At 37.4% G+C, this 15,215-nt stretch overlaps 1 protein-coding gene across 1 annotated transcript; it reads right to left on the reverse strand.

The window, feature by feature from the left end:
* Positions 1 to 1,127: 1,127 nt before the first annotated feature.
* TGDS (TDP-glucose 4,6-dehydratase) lies at positions 1,128 to 14,942 on the reverse strand. Its single transcript, XM_010087479.1, has 12 exons — positions 14,836 to 14,942; positions 14,164 to 14,230; positions 13,655 to 13,723; positions 11,030 to 11,120; positions 9,846 to 9,988; positions 8,157 to 8,255; positions 7,259 to 7,318; positions 4,890 to 4,933; positions 4,556 to 4,721; positions 3,948 to 4,006; positions 1,933 to 2,030; positions 1,128 to 1,529 (listed from the first exon to the last, which is right to left on the reverse strand). Exons 1-12 carry the CDS (start codon positions 14,940 to 14,942, stop codon positions 1,429 to 1,431), a joined length of 1,104 nt encoding a protein of 367 aa, XP_010085781.1. The 3' UTR covers positions 1,128 to 1,428.
* Between the last annotated feature and the right edge of the window lie 273 nt (positions 14,943 to 15,215).

Raw genomic sequence — 15,215 nt, forward strand, 5'->3', positions numbered from 1 at the left:
AAAATTCTAGCAGGGGCAAAGCTAAGGCAAACGCCCAAGCTCCACTCTTCCTGCACGCAGGGTGACAAGGAAAGGACTTCTGCACATACTTATGTTTTGAGAGTTAAGTCCCAGTTCCTGAGAGGCTTGAGAAGTTGTAGCAATTTCCCAGTACAAAACAGCAACACAGCCCTATGCTTCTGCAGCTCTACCCAGGGGCAATAGAAGGGTCTGGGACTGGGCCAAGTAGAGAATTAAAAGTGATAAAAACAATAAGAGTTTTCCCCTCCTATGCCTGCCACCTCAAAGCCAAAAAAGTGAAGATAGTTCTTCCCATATTCTGAAAAAATTAACAAATATAAAAAACCCCACCATCTACTTTTTCAACGTGTTTACTTAAGAGAAGGTAGTTACACAGTAACTTTTATTACTAAATCAGCTTTGAAGAAGAGTAATTGACATATTTCTAGATTTGAAGTTTCCTCCCAAACTTTACATCAAAACTCAAATATTGTCTCATCTTTAAAATGTTTGTCACCAAAAAAATTTGTGAAACACTGTGTTGAATAAGGTGTGCCAACCCACAATTCGCAGGAAAAGAAGCATTTAAAATTTTTCTCCATAAATATCTCCTCACATCACAGGAAATAGCATCAATGGAATGCTAAATGTGTTACAGTATTTCAAGTTTGTTACAGTTAGTTAAGAAAAATAAGCTAACATGTAAAACACAGTAATATACTAAAAAGATGACATCTAAAAAAGAGCACAATTTAAGAAAATGCTCTTGGAAATCTCTGCGAGAACACCTGCTATTTCTTGACACCTTTCCCCCCATACCCCTTAAAAAACAGCATTTGAAGTCATAGAGTAGGTAACAGTTTAATCAGTCATCTACAGAAGGTAATAGTGCACCAACAGAGAAAAGGACTGAACCATATGGGTGCTGTATCTAGCTTTTATCAACTGATTAATCCTCTCCAGAAAATATAGCAGTTTTCTCCTTGATTAAAAATAAAATTCAACTCTTTAAAGTGACAAAAATAATACATTACAGTGTAAAAACAGATTAATACAAATGAATGATTCCAGAACTAAAACAAATTTCATTGCAAGTCCCAAAAGCTGTAATCACAATTAATTATTCTAAATTAATAAGGCGGATTTAACATCAGGTACACTAATTTACAGCATTATAAATATTCTTCACCCTGTACAGTTCTTTAAAATCAATACCTAGTGAGAATATAATATTGCACCAAAAGCTGAAATTAACAGGTTCAACTCAAAGTGTTGAAACCCTTCCAAAGTCGTGCCGTACTGGAGTTCTGTATTCATCATGGTCCATATATCTTGAATACATTAAGAGTTCAGTGAGGCCACTTGATTGCAGGCTTCAAAGAAAAGACTGTATGAGGTAGAATTAACTTCTTCACATTCTCTGACACTCTACGGACCACTGAGCTGTGCAAACGGCTCTGTCACAGGGAAGGGCTCCAAAGCTTCCTCTGAGTTTTTCCAGTTGTGAAAGTTTTCTTTGTACCATTCAACTAGTATGAAAAGAATGTTGATGAGTCAAGTGACCAGAAATAACAAGGAAATTAAAATATTCCACAGATATCATAAGACTAACTACATGCTAATAGTTCATTATGAAAAATTTGAACCTATAATATTAACAAATTTAGTTTAGATTTTATCAACTCTTTATGCAAGACTTATTCTAGCCTTTAAAAGTAACTAATTCTAGTAACTGATGCTACTTCATTGTGATTAATTTATTTCTTCTTAAATCAGGTAAATTCACTATTTAAAAAGCAGTCGATTTTATGTAAAATTAACGTTAAATTCATTCTCTTGAGCTTCTCATTAACTAACCTATATATCCATTTCCCCCCCCTTCCCTTCTTCCCATCACTTCTAAATCAGTTAGTGTAAAAGGCTCAGTCCTACTTGTTTTCTTTATTCCTTCTTTCCAAGGCACTTTAGGACTCCATCCTAAGTTATGCATTTTTTCTGAATTCATTGGGTATCTTAGGTCATTGGTAGGTCTGATGAAGTATAAAAGGTACACAGAAAACAATTTGATTAGAATTTTTCATTAATTAGAGGTGCAGTACCTCACATTGTCTTCAAACTAACATTAGGTATGTTTCCATTTTGAAAACGCCCATCAACATGAAGATTATATTGCTTTCAAAAAAAAAAACCACAGCAGTTGAAAGTTTTGCTTTCAAAAAAACACAGCTACACAATACAGTTCAGTTTGTACAGTCAAAGACTTGGAATTGACCACAATAAATATGAATCAATATCTTACTGGCACAAAAATGAATGCAAAACTCAAATCACCACTAATGCAATGCAAGCCAGTGTTTTCCAACATCAGCATTCACATTTTTCATCCTGCAAGCCCACAAGTTTTTACACACTTCAGATCTGAAACACATAGACTTCCAAAGCATTGTCATTACAGTGCTTCATTAGCTGCACAAACTTAGTAATACCGAATACATAGAATCCCAGGCTGCAAGTTTCAATACAGAAAAGAGATTAACTACATTTAAACATGGCAGAAATTTCCAATTCCATAATCTAACAGTTAGGTAGTCTAGTCTAGCATTTCTGCATTACTGGTACTAGCATACTGAATAGTTAAGCTACATGTGCAGAGAGAAACCAGGTACTTATCACTGTTATTAAAACATGCTAGTCCAAGCAGAAGCAGGACTAATTTTTCCACGGCAAATAACCCCCATGACCTTTAAGTCACTCACTGTAGAATTAAATAATCACTAGTTAGGTATCTTAAGAATCTTTTATTCAGCCTCACTATTCTTTGAAATATGTATTCCTAGGCAGTTAGTTTTCCCAAGCCCGCTTGTGTTTAAGCATTAGTAGACAGGACCCAATACACATGAAGAAACATCTCAATCTGAATTATACCAAGACCTACTGAACACTCACATCATGTGAGCCAAAGGCAATTTGTTCAAAGTCCTGTGATACGCTCAGATAGGATTCTGAAGAACGCTTCCTTTCAAAAACAAAAATTAGTACATTTGAAGACACTTCAATTGCCATGATAACAATCCAAATGTGATCAGAAAGTGAGAATTCTAAAGGCCACAATAACACTTAACTGCTACCAGCAAATATGTCATTTCTAATCACTCTGGAGAAAGAGAATGATACCTAAAGTAAGCAGAGACTCATTATTACTGCAGAAAATAAATGGAGAGAAGAGAACAGAGCCAAACCAAGCCTGAAATTAAGGATGCAAACACACAGCAAAAGCATATTTTAAAATGCTATCCATTTTTGGCATCGCCCTTACTTTGGCACCTCAGAGTTTTGTATCTACTTTTGAGATGGCCATTTCAGGCTACGATAGGAATCTAAAATTAACTACAGTCCACAGGTGCATATTTCCGCCTGCAGAGAGTGGGTCTTACCTATAAAGCACATCTAAGTCTGAACTAGTCATACTAATGTCAAAATACTAAAGCTAAATGTGAGATGATGGGATTTATCTCACTCAAGTGATGCTGAACACAAAGTACTGAATAAACTGTCCAAACTACCCTTAAGAAAACATAGCTGCTGTGTAAAGCCTGTCCTTTCCACAGAGCAGACTTCAGTAGTGAAGTTTGAAGGAAGTTTGGAAACAGACAGACTAGTATTACACATTCCCCTTTAAGACATAGTCTGACCTAATGATCCAAATAAATGGAATTCCTGTGGATTTGGAAATTAAGATCACACTTTCATGCAGTGTTCTGTACAAATCATAGATGTCAAATCCACTAGCCAAAAAAAAAAAAAAAAAACCAAGCAAAACAGCTCTTACTCCTTCAAAAAATTTTCCCTCCTGCAGAGCAGAAACACTTTCACAAAAAACTATTTGGCAAGAGACCCAGAAACCCTCAGGATAAAGCTATCCTGCAAGTGCTTCACCATTTTCTTACCTGTCTTTGACATAATCCATCCAGTACTCCATTTCCGATTCTGAACTGGTCTTCTTTATCTATCAAAAACAGAAAAATCACCCTCACACATCTTGCACTGTCTTAATATACATTTAAAAATTGATTGTTTTTAGCAAGATTGAAGTTTGTTTAAAAAAAAAAAAAACACAAAACAAACCACAAACAGAAAGAGTCTTTTGTCTAAACTGAGTTTTCAAGCTACTGAAATTATAAAAAATATCTAGAACAATGCCAAAGTTTCTCCAAGCACTACCTAACCATTCATAATCAAATTGTTATATTTTAATAACGCCACATTCTCAGATCAAAACTGAAGCAGACAGCATGAAAAAAACCTACTGAATGGCATTTAATAATTACGCCAATTATGTCGAGTCAGGATATCTGACACAGTGCAACACACACTAGCCTGTACTGCAAACTTACACAGTACAGCTGCCACAGCAAGGGTAGCACATCGTTCTGCTATGACTATCCTGTAAGACCCACCGCAAGCCTCAGCTCTCTCAGAGCTACAAAAGGTTTACAGTAGAATTGTTTATACGTGCAATGACTGGTAAAGAAAAGCATTATAACTGTCTACTCACTAAATGGATTAACTCCTTAGCAAGCTGGGAAATGGACATCTCAAAGTTAGTTCCAATGTTATAAATTTCACCTGGCTTCCCCTCCTTCAGGACAGTAAGGAATGCTTCTACCACATCAGCTGCATAAAGGAAATTCCTTCTTTGAAGTCCAGAACCATGAATACAGCTTAAAACCAGGAAAAGGCAAGAAATGTTCATTAATACTTAACTAGAAGCATTCAATTTATTAGACTGTGTTTTAAGCAGTTGTGCTGTTAGTACCTGAAGGTACTTTAAGTAGCTGACTTACAGGTTTACAGCACAAATACCACAAACAAAAAAGCAAATTACATACCATTTTCTGTTTTGTTGCAACAAAGATATAAACTTTGGAATAACCTAAGGAATTGAACAAAGAAAACATTACTCCACTATTTTAGAAGCTGTTATTCTGCAAAAACCATAGGGCTTCACCAGTAAATATCATAAACAATTTTAGTAAAACCCTTTAAATACTTCTAAATTTTCTTAAATCTAATCAAAGAATGCATCAAGCCTAGAAACTGCTAGGATTTTATTGTTTTGTTTTGGTTTGGTTTTTTTTAAGAGTAGATGCCTCTATTGTGCTGTAAAGCCTCTCCTTCTGGTCAACCATTACAAACCAGTGGTTACAAACGTAATATTTTCATAAAACAAAATGGTACCATTACTTTTTGCACACAGAAGTGCACTAGAGTTGAACTAGGGATGACTACTGCAAACAGTTTAGAACACAGTTTAAACATCCAGCAAGTTGCAGCACATCTATAGTCAAAAAAGTCATTAAAATAAGTAATTAAAATAGTTAAATTTGAAAGAGAACCAATAGAGAATTTCAAGATAAGTAAACACAGATCAAGTCACTAGCTTGAAGCATAAAGATTTACAATATTATGTTCAGCTACAAGTTTAGATCCATTCATAATGTCCCAGAAACTTCAGAACAGATGGCCCTGCTACTAAAGTTTTTAAACTAAAGCCATTACAAAGCTATTCCAATTATTTTAACTTTAATTTAACTTACTCCCCTAAACATAGGAGCAGACATACCAGGTAAAACTAAAGATCCATCTAGCCTAGTACTGTGGATACCTGAGGAAGAATATATATAAGCTGAAAGCAAGTAAATAGTGATACATCCCCCAAATACGCTCCCAACATCATGCAGCCTGTAGCCAGACATTTCCCAAGCCACAGATCAGTGAAAAAAATATTTCAAAAACCACTGCTTATCCACCTGTAATAACAGAGGGAAAAATAAATTTGATAAAAAACTCCAATGCATTAAAGCGATTCAAATTAAAAACATATCTCACTAGAACTGCAAAATATAGCGACATTTCACACAAGCTCCAGACTCCAAAGAGTACATGTGATTATCACTATCATTCCATCAGTGTATTTCCACTTACTAGCATAGCAGATCTTGGTATTGCCTAGAAAGGCAACTCTCTCAACTAGCAACTATTTAAAATAGTTACCCCACAGGGCATGTATGGACACACACAAAGAACAAGTCTCTTTGCACTACTTCTCACCATATATCCCATTGCTATAGCTTCATCTTATTTATTTTCTATACAGGTTGGAACATTTCTGTCTATACCAGACATACTGCTCTCTCACAATTTACTTTTTGAAATGTTTACCTTAGTTATTAAACATTCCTAATAAGAGCACATGACATGTGAGCTAATGTAAATTGTTGGGGAACCCTGTCAGACATAGGGCAATTAAATATCCTTCAAAAAACAGAAAAGTTACAAAAAGTCACAGAATCATAGAATGGTTTGGGTTGGAAGGGACATTCAAGATCATCAAGTTCCAACCCCTCCCGCCATGGGCAGGGACACCTTCCACTACACAACGCTGCTCAAAGCCTCATCCAACCTGGCCTTGAACACCTCCACGGACAGGGCATCAACAACTTCCCTGGGCAACCTGTTCCAGTGCCTCACCACCCTCATATTAAAATATTTCTTCCTAATAGCTAATCTAAATGGACCCTCTTTCAGCTTAAAACCATTACCACTCATCTTATCACTACACTCCCTGATTAAGAGTCCCTCCCCATTTCTTCTGTATCCCCCTTGAAGTACTGGAAGGCTGCTCTAAGGTCTACCTGGAGCCTTCTCTTCTCCAGGCTGAACAACCCCAACTCTCTCAGCCTGTCCTCATACGGGAGGTGCTCCAGCCCTCTTATTTTTGTGGCCTTCCTGTGGACTCGCTCCAACAAGTACATGTCCTTCCTGTGCTGCGGACTCCAGTGCTGGATGCAGTACTTCAGGTGGGGTTTCACAAAAACTGAGGGGGAGAATCACCTCCTTCAACCTGCTGGTCACAACTCATTTGATGCAGCCCAGGACACGGTTGGCTTTCTGGGCTGCGAGAGCACATTGCTGGGTCACGTTAAGCTTCTCAAAGTATTCTCAAGTCATTGTAGTAAAAGTCATGTAAATAACTAGAAATCTGTGATTGATGCTCTACTGACAACCAAAAAACATGTTAATCTTGTTGATGGCAAGACACGTTAGTGTGAGATCAAAATATATAATCATATGTAAGTGTGGACAAATACACCTGCTTTTTCAAAAGTCTGTCCATTCTTATGGGAAAAAAGAAACATCACTGCAACCCTGAATTATGGCATACTGAAGCTCAAAGTAAAGCATAGGTTTAACTTACTTTTTCTGGATACTGGTGTGGTCCATAAACATTACTGCTCCGTGTGATAACAACTGGGAACTTAAGAGCATTAAACATACATGTGACTACATTAAGAAAATGACAGCAAGATCTGTAGGCTTCTTGCTGATCAATAAGTAATAATCTGGTACACCTACAGTGCTTATTCAAAAAATCTGTATGCCCTTACAAACATTAATGAATTAAGCTATCCATACTTCTGTCAGACAAGGGTCTCCAGCCTTCTCAGTCTGTTAGAAGCACAAGTGACAAATGTTTGTAATCTCTCAGGCTTGCTACGAAACCCACCATAGGACATTACATGCATGTACCTGGTTGACTGAAGACTGGCTTACGACTTCTTACTCCAAGAAAATGTTTCAGTTATTAACATCTTATTCAAGTCAACTTTATGTCAAAAACAACAATGCAGAAGGACATGTTGAGAACAAAAGACTAAAGTACGCAAAATTTTAAACATTTTTGCATAAACAAATCTGAATAATGGGAAGAGGGTTAATTCTTTTTTTTGCCTTCACTATAAGATTAGTCTTGATATAATTTGAATTTTACATATTCTGCTTCTGTACAAACAATTTCCTTCAAGCTTAACACCATCTTTTTAAATTGCTAATGTTCTTTGACGATTTTATCAAAGAACATTTTTTAGACATTACAGTTCAGATTTTCACAAAAATTAAAAACATTTGACCTGTCCCCACCATCTTGCAGTCTCCACCAATTAGTGGTGGACATCCTCCAACACCTCCAAACTACACGACTAGCAACCAGAAAAGAGGTGGCACTGTGTGGAGTAGTACTGATTTTTCTCTTATATACGTAACACAGACATTCAAGTACGGGCTTCAGAGTCTTTGAAGCTTGCGCATCAACTTACTTGGTATCTTTCCCAATAAGACTGAACAAAACACTCTGCAGCTGCTTTAGAGGAGGCATAGGGATTTGTTGGACGTTTTGGTGAGGATTCATCAAATTCCTAAAATTAAAAGAAAAATTTGCGTTACTCAATTTCTTTTGCCCAGCTAAGTCTTAAAGTTACAGAAGCTGCAGTTGTAACGGAAATAAAAATCCCTAAATATCCAAGCACACCAGTCTGAAAAAGTCTTCCACCTACAGCAGAAGACCAATAACAAAAGACAGTCTATTGATCAGACACTGGAGGTGGCCACAATACCAGCAGTAATATTTTTATACTTCTAGCAGAGTATGTCACAGTAGCAGGTCCTTAGATTTTTATCTTGTAAAATAACCACTGTCGCCACAGGGAGGCTCAAGCCTTTCAGACTCATACTGCCTCAAAGTGCCATTGCACCACAGCTAGCAAATTGACCTTTTAGTCCTAAATGAAAGGAGCCCATTCTCCCTTTTCTGTAAACTTTATTTCTATAAGAAGAATAGAACTTCAACTCAAAGGCTTCAACAATTCTGACCTTGTCCAGAACACACAGTCTCATGACTACCCCGCCACTTCTATCTACTTCTCACTTGGGGGAAAAAAAAATACAATAATGAACCAAAGAAAGAAGGGATTCTGCACTGTCTGATGTGCAATTCATAACAATCACCTTAACACATGACTAAAAGACTCACTGTTCTTGTCTGATCTTTGTCTCTGAAATTAATTGACATTGATTTATTTTTTGACCTTCCTCCCTCACCAAAAAAAAAAAAAAAACCCACTCTTGAAGAACTTCTACTATGATTCATAAAGAGAACAAAAAACAGATCAAATGGAAGTGCTCTTTTCAAGGTCCAGAGGGAAAAAAGTTCACTTGAAGTTGCTCAGACAAAGCCCTGGTCTACATGCAGGAAAACAACATCCTTGGGTATCATAAAAGTCTGCAGATTGAAGCTGTGTTGAAGGAACTCAAAGATGTTGCAACAATAAGAAAATGCATGGGACTTTTCTGAAATGTATTTTCAGGAATTATGGCACAAGACTCCCTGGCCACTAGTCACGTCTTTAGAAAGACGAGCACGCGTATTTTGTCTTTTTACTGAGCTAAATTACATTTCTTGAATTAAGGTCAGGCATAAATTGGCAAGAATCACAGAGATTTCCATACGATAACAAGAATATCTCCATATTTCTTCCAGTAATATAAGAACTGTTTCCTGTTCCAGTTGTCAGTACCTACAATTCTGTTAGTATTTTAGCTAAAGTATAAAACCAGTTCCCTTCCTGTCAAGTTCACAGTCAAGGCAGGGGAAGGGGTTGGGGGGAGAGAGGGCGGGAAACAACAATATACTGTGTGCATTACTGAAGTCTCATGAATGCTCCAAGGCAAAATTTGTATAATACATTCCTTTTCTACAATCTGAGGAGTACTCATGTGTCTTTAATTACCTCAATCTCACTGCTTTCAGTAATATACATTCAATATAAAAGATGCTACAAAAAAATTCAGGACAACTCTGTCACTTAGCTTTGTTGAGCTTGTTAACAAGTTCCAGTATTGTCAGAACTGTCATACATTTACAGAGGCCAAGAAAAGTTAGACTTATTTTGTTTTCACTATTAAAAGCAAGTAAAGCTAGAAAAACCCTCATACACCTTCAAACTCACCTCATCAGTGCTACCTCCATATACTTCATCTGTACTGACATAGATAAACTTCTCTACATTGGCTTCATGTGCAGCAGCAACCAGTACATTAGTGCCATAAACGTTCACATAGGTGAATTCCAGAGCGTGCCAAAATGAAAGATCTACATACAAAAATCAAGACAATTCTACTTAAATTTAGGCTAGACACGGCTTCCTATTGAACCAGAATATTAGAGACTGCAATATAGACTGGGACTTTATCACTAGTACTTTGATTGTCAGGTAGAAAGTGTCTTCCTTTAATAATGATTTTGCTACACTTATTTGAAGATAAAATCCTTGCTCTCAACAAGAGGCTGGAAAATCAGGAGTGAAAGCTTGTTGGCTATGGACAGTTCCATTTGAAATAGCATTATCTAACTTTATTTAAGTAGCAGCATAACTACTTCCCCTCTCCACTAGGAAGGGCCAAGCTCAGTAAGAAGAGTATCACTCAAAGACAGATGTAAAATACAGTAATATATACTATCACTGTTAATTAACTAGCATCTGTTTTAATCCATAGAATTGTCCCACTGACCTAATGACTCTGGGCTTATCAAATCTGACAATTTTGAGAAGTATTTTCATGGAGAACTCTTCAAGGATTTCTTCTCATGATGAAAGGAGTATGGTGGGGATAGTTCTCACTAACTACTGATAGTTCTTATTACGACTGAAGAGCAGTAATTTGAAATAGGCACTTAAGTGTAATTCATTCTCTCTCTTTTTAGTATCCAGGCAGGATTCTGAAGGGAGCTGTGCCTAATCCTCTAGCTTCCACACTGTGTTTTTTCCTGCAAGGTTGGATGCAATCAAGTAAAAACTTAAGACTATGTACAAACTTTTTTCCACTGTCTTCATGACTCTACCAATAAACTGTCAATTACATGTGTGTCTAGATGGAATTTGAAAATATAATGCAAAAAAAGGGCACTACCATTTATGGACAATTAAAACAGACAACAGTCAGATGAAGCACTTTTTAAGTTAAGGCTGTGAACCCCGTTAACTTACAAAAGCCACCAGACCTTGAATCCTGTAGGCTGTAGAGAAAAACTGTATCCTTGTTTTACATGAAGAGGAACAGCAAAAAATATTAGTAAATATCTCAAACAAGTATACTCATGGAAAATAATACCAAAATATGTAACAATGCTCACCTACATGTGTTCGAGCTGCAAAATGCAGGACTATATCTATTTTTTCAGCTTCAAAGAGCTGTTTTATAAAATCAGGTTCACAAATATCTCCCTAAACAGGAAAAAATGAAATCATTAACAAATTATTTTTGATAGAAAACAGTAAGTTCTCATTTTGTACCAATCGCCACATAACAAACCATTACAAAGGAAGCACAGGATACAAATAGCACTACCAACTGAATTTTAGGCAATGTATCAATGCTATATCTAAAATAACATTAGATACAAATTCCACACATTTTGAGCAACAGCCTCGACAAAACTTATGTCAGGATTTATATTGCTATTTAACATTAGAAACAGCATTGTCCGCAAAATATATGCAACTCAAGTACAGTGTGTCACTTGAATGCTGAAAGTTAAAATGACAAGTTCCAACACCAAAGAAGAGTTACTGGAGTCTGGCTAACAGACAGTGGCACCTAGTGGCATTGTAAAAGATGAAGTGGATTTCTACTTCCCTCAAAATAGATGGCTGGACGACTTGCAAGGATTTGGGGTTTTGTTGTTTGTTCTAGTAATTTTATTTTTTTTTTAATTCATATATTTAGAAGTCAGGCACTGACACACAAGCCATTCTTTAGTTTGACACAGAAGCAACAGCAGCTTTTAAAGGTAAATACAAGCTGAGGAAAAGCTTTTGGCATTTATCTGCTGGCTCAACTTAAACAAGATAGTACTTGAGAAGAAGGGGTGTCTCAGGAAGGAAGACTTTTGTATTTTCAATAACAAGCCAATTAACTAAAAACAGTTCAAATGCATCTATGTTTTAAGAAGTTCTCAAGGAACAACTCTGAACAACAGCCTCGTGGGAGGAATATGAACTGATTTTCCTATTCCTCATCCCTGAACTGAACTGACACACTCCAGTAAATACTTCAGGCTCATACATTGCTTTGAACTAAATGGTTAGAATTACTGATTGTTTTTTAAACTCAATACATCTGTGCTGAGCAACAACAGAAATTGTTATAGAACTGTATCTTTCATACAGCCTCTTACGCAAACATGCATTTCTACACACCACTACAGCGTTTTTCCATCCTGCTCCCTCCTTAGACCAGCAATAGTGTTACAGTTCTAATCATAGGGCTTGTCCAGACTATTTCTTCCAGTGCATTGTTTCCTATCAGTGTAAACTGCTTGGCTGCATACCAGCTGCATACAAGGTCTGATCAACCTTCCTTCCCTACAGTAAAAAACCCACAAAAACAAACCACCAAACTGAAGAGCTGTAATGAATTAAGTTGTAAGTTTTGTGAGAATATATTCCTACTCTAGTTCAAAAGCAGTATAGCTGCATCATTCCTTGTTACTATCCCCCTGATTCACATAGGGATCTGGCTGTTTGCAGGATGCCTTCTAGAACTCAGTGCTACCCTCAGCAACTAAATGTTAATATACATACAGGTAATGTGGCTTTTCTACAGCATTTCATATCACCTGCTGGAAACTATCAAAAACATTAGGTAAAATAACCAAAAATCCAGTTTGGGCATGCTGAAACTGTACATTTGCTTGTAGACATACCCTTTCCCCTCATGCCGCTTTTACCCAACAGCTCAGAGATAATCACTTAATGAAATAAAGAGGTAGGTTCACAAAAATAAAACAGCCATGGGGGTCACTAAACAGGTGAGCACAAGTTCAATTCCCAACCTTACCTGAACCTAAGAGATACGTTTAACTTACATCTACTACCTCTGACAAAGCTGCCATTTCACAAAATTAACCTATATATGTTTCTCTGATGCCCTGCAACCTCAGGCAGCACAGCTAGTCAGACAGACGAGCATGAGTACTGACTTTCATAGAAGGGAAGAACCTCAGCATACAAACCCAGGAGTCAGAATGTTTATCTGAATAATAAATCTAAATCCATTTCCTGTTTGAAGACAAAACTGTGGAAATAGTAAACTAGTTACCAAAATTTTAAAAAGGAAAGGCATACCTTGAATGTTCCCACGAGACCCCGTTCCAAAATGACTATGAACTACAAACCATCAACAGCAGCAAAAGCAAGAACATAGTCTGATGTCTAGTGCTAACAGAGCAAGAAAGAATGTGTTGTACACCACAGAATATGACAAGTTGAAGTGTTTGAAGGGGTAAAATATAAGATATCATCAGAGAAGCACGGAGGAGCCAAATCTGAATCTATCTTGTCCATAACACCTACCAAAAGTGAAACAATCATCCCTAAAACCATTCATCTCCATAATCAGGCTTTTACCAATTCTGTACATTTATTATACAATAAAATATATCAACTTTCAAAAGACTAATCCATGTAAGACAGAACATACAGCATATTGTCACAACCTTCGTGAGTGAAATATGAAGTCTATTAATAAGGCAAACAGAAGAAGTAAATGCTTTCATGTCCATGTGATTGTCACGTACGTTGTCACATAACATACACTGACTCATGACTGACAATGAATTAGCAGAAGTAATTTCAACTTCACCATAAATGAAAGAAGTGGCTTCTAGTTTGGGGAGCTCTGGAGACCACATTACCTTGATACAAAGGCACAAAAATCAGTAAAAAGTCAAGTTTCCTAGAAGGGAAGGCTTTATCACCTGGATAAACTTGTAGTTTTCCTTCTCAGAGACAGTTTCAAGATTCTTCAAGCTTGCACAGTAGTCGAGCTAAAGAGAAATACCCACACATCATTAAGCAGGCTTCATGAAAGTAAATAAGCTAACTCAGATACAACCTAATTAACTAAGAAGTTTGAGAACAAAATAAAAAACTTCTTTCAAAAGAAAAGCTATCTTGCAAGCAGACATGATAAAGCTTTAAAAACACAAGCTCTGAAAGATATCCTAACTGCAAAAATTCTTAAACAGAAGTTTAGAACTTCAAAAGCTTCCTTTGAGGTTTTTTTTTGCAAAGAATTATTTGTGGTGGGTACAGGACTGTAAGCATGAACAGTAGAGGAATTTTTTTTTTTGCATAGGAACAAACCAATAGTCAAACAAAAATGTAATAAATAACAATACTTTATATAAATTTCAACATGCCATAGACTGCCTTAAATATAATCTAAAACAGTTTTCCATAACAAGAAAGAAAACAAACTACTTACCTTATCTAGATTTATAATCAGATAGTTTGGATAGTTTTTCACGAGAGAGACAACTACATGTGAAGCACTGTAGGACAGAAGAAAAACATGTTTTACAACTATATATAGTTAGCTTTAAGGAAAGAAACAGATTATAAACCACAAATAAGTTCAACAGTATCAAAAGGCTTTGGGGGAAGAGGAGGCTGTACCCAGATAGGAAACAGAGGAATTCGCAGATATATTTTAAGATATGTCAACATTTTTCTATTGATAACACCCATAAAACCGCATACCATTAAGAAACTAAAAATCAGATTAGAAGTTCATGCTATAACAAAAAGAAAGCAGCACTGCTCACAGCTACAGAAAAAAATAAACTGCTACTTTCAACTAACACTCTAAAACACATTTATACTCTTAAGTTTATACATTAGGCATTGCAGAGAACTAAAAAGCCAACTCTCCTAACTCACAATACCGACTCTCAACACCCAACCCTCTGACACTGCTGCTAGGTGTCAGAAGAAATTACACCCTGACTGACAGGTGGCATTTCTCTTTGGTACAGTCTTGTGTACAGGAAGCTCATCCTAACAGTTCAGGTTTAGCACGGCTCATTCACATCTCCAGCGCTTCCAAGCTGCAGGTCCACACAGAAATCTAGTTCTATCACAGCTTCAGACTCTGAGCCCACTGACGGGCTCAGGCTTAGGACGGACCTGAACTTTGTCTCGAGCAGAGCCCCCAGCACCGCAGAATGCAGGTGAGGCACAGCCGGCGGCTCGAGGCACAGCCATTCCCCGGCCCGGCTGAGGCTGAGCACCAACTCCCACCGTCAGCACCAGCACGTCCCTTCACCGAGCTCCTTCTCGCCGGCCGCGGGCGGAGGACAGCCAGGCAGCAGCCCAGCCCGCTCCGCAACGCCTCCCACCTCAAACTTCACGACGCGGGAGAGCCACAGGCAACCTCCGAGACCGGCCCTCCACAGACGGCTGAGCCCACCACAGCCTGAGAGAACGCGGCCCGACTCCGCGGCGGCACCGAACCGTCCCGGGACAGGTCCATAGGAG

Source organism: Pterocles gutturalis, unplaced genomic scaffold (genome assembly GCF_000699245.1).
Source record: "Pterocles gutturalis isolate BGI_N339 unplaced genomic scaffold, ASM69924v1 scaffold13476, whole genome shotgun sequence".
Lineage (NCBI taxonomy): Eukaryota > Metazoa > Chordata > Aves > Pterocliformes > Pteroclidae > Pterocles > Pterocles gutturalis.

Excerpts from the sequence above, each read along its gene's own strand:
- TGDS (XM_010087479.1), bottom strand. The coding sequence starts at position 14,942 with ATGGCTGTGCCTCGAGCCGCCGGCTGTGCCTCACCTGCATTCTGCGGT. Across the intron at positions 4,722-4,889 it reads TTGCAACAAAACAGAAAATG|CTGTATTCATGGTTCTGGAC; the intron begins GTATGTAATTTG and ends CCTGGTTTTAAG. Across the intron at positions 1,530-1,932 it reads AGAAGGAATAAAGAAAACAA|TTGAATGGTACAAAGAAAAC; the intron begins GTAGGACTGAGC and ends TTTTCATACTAG.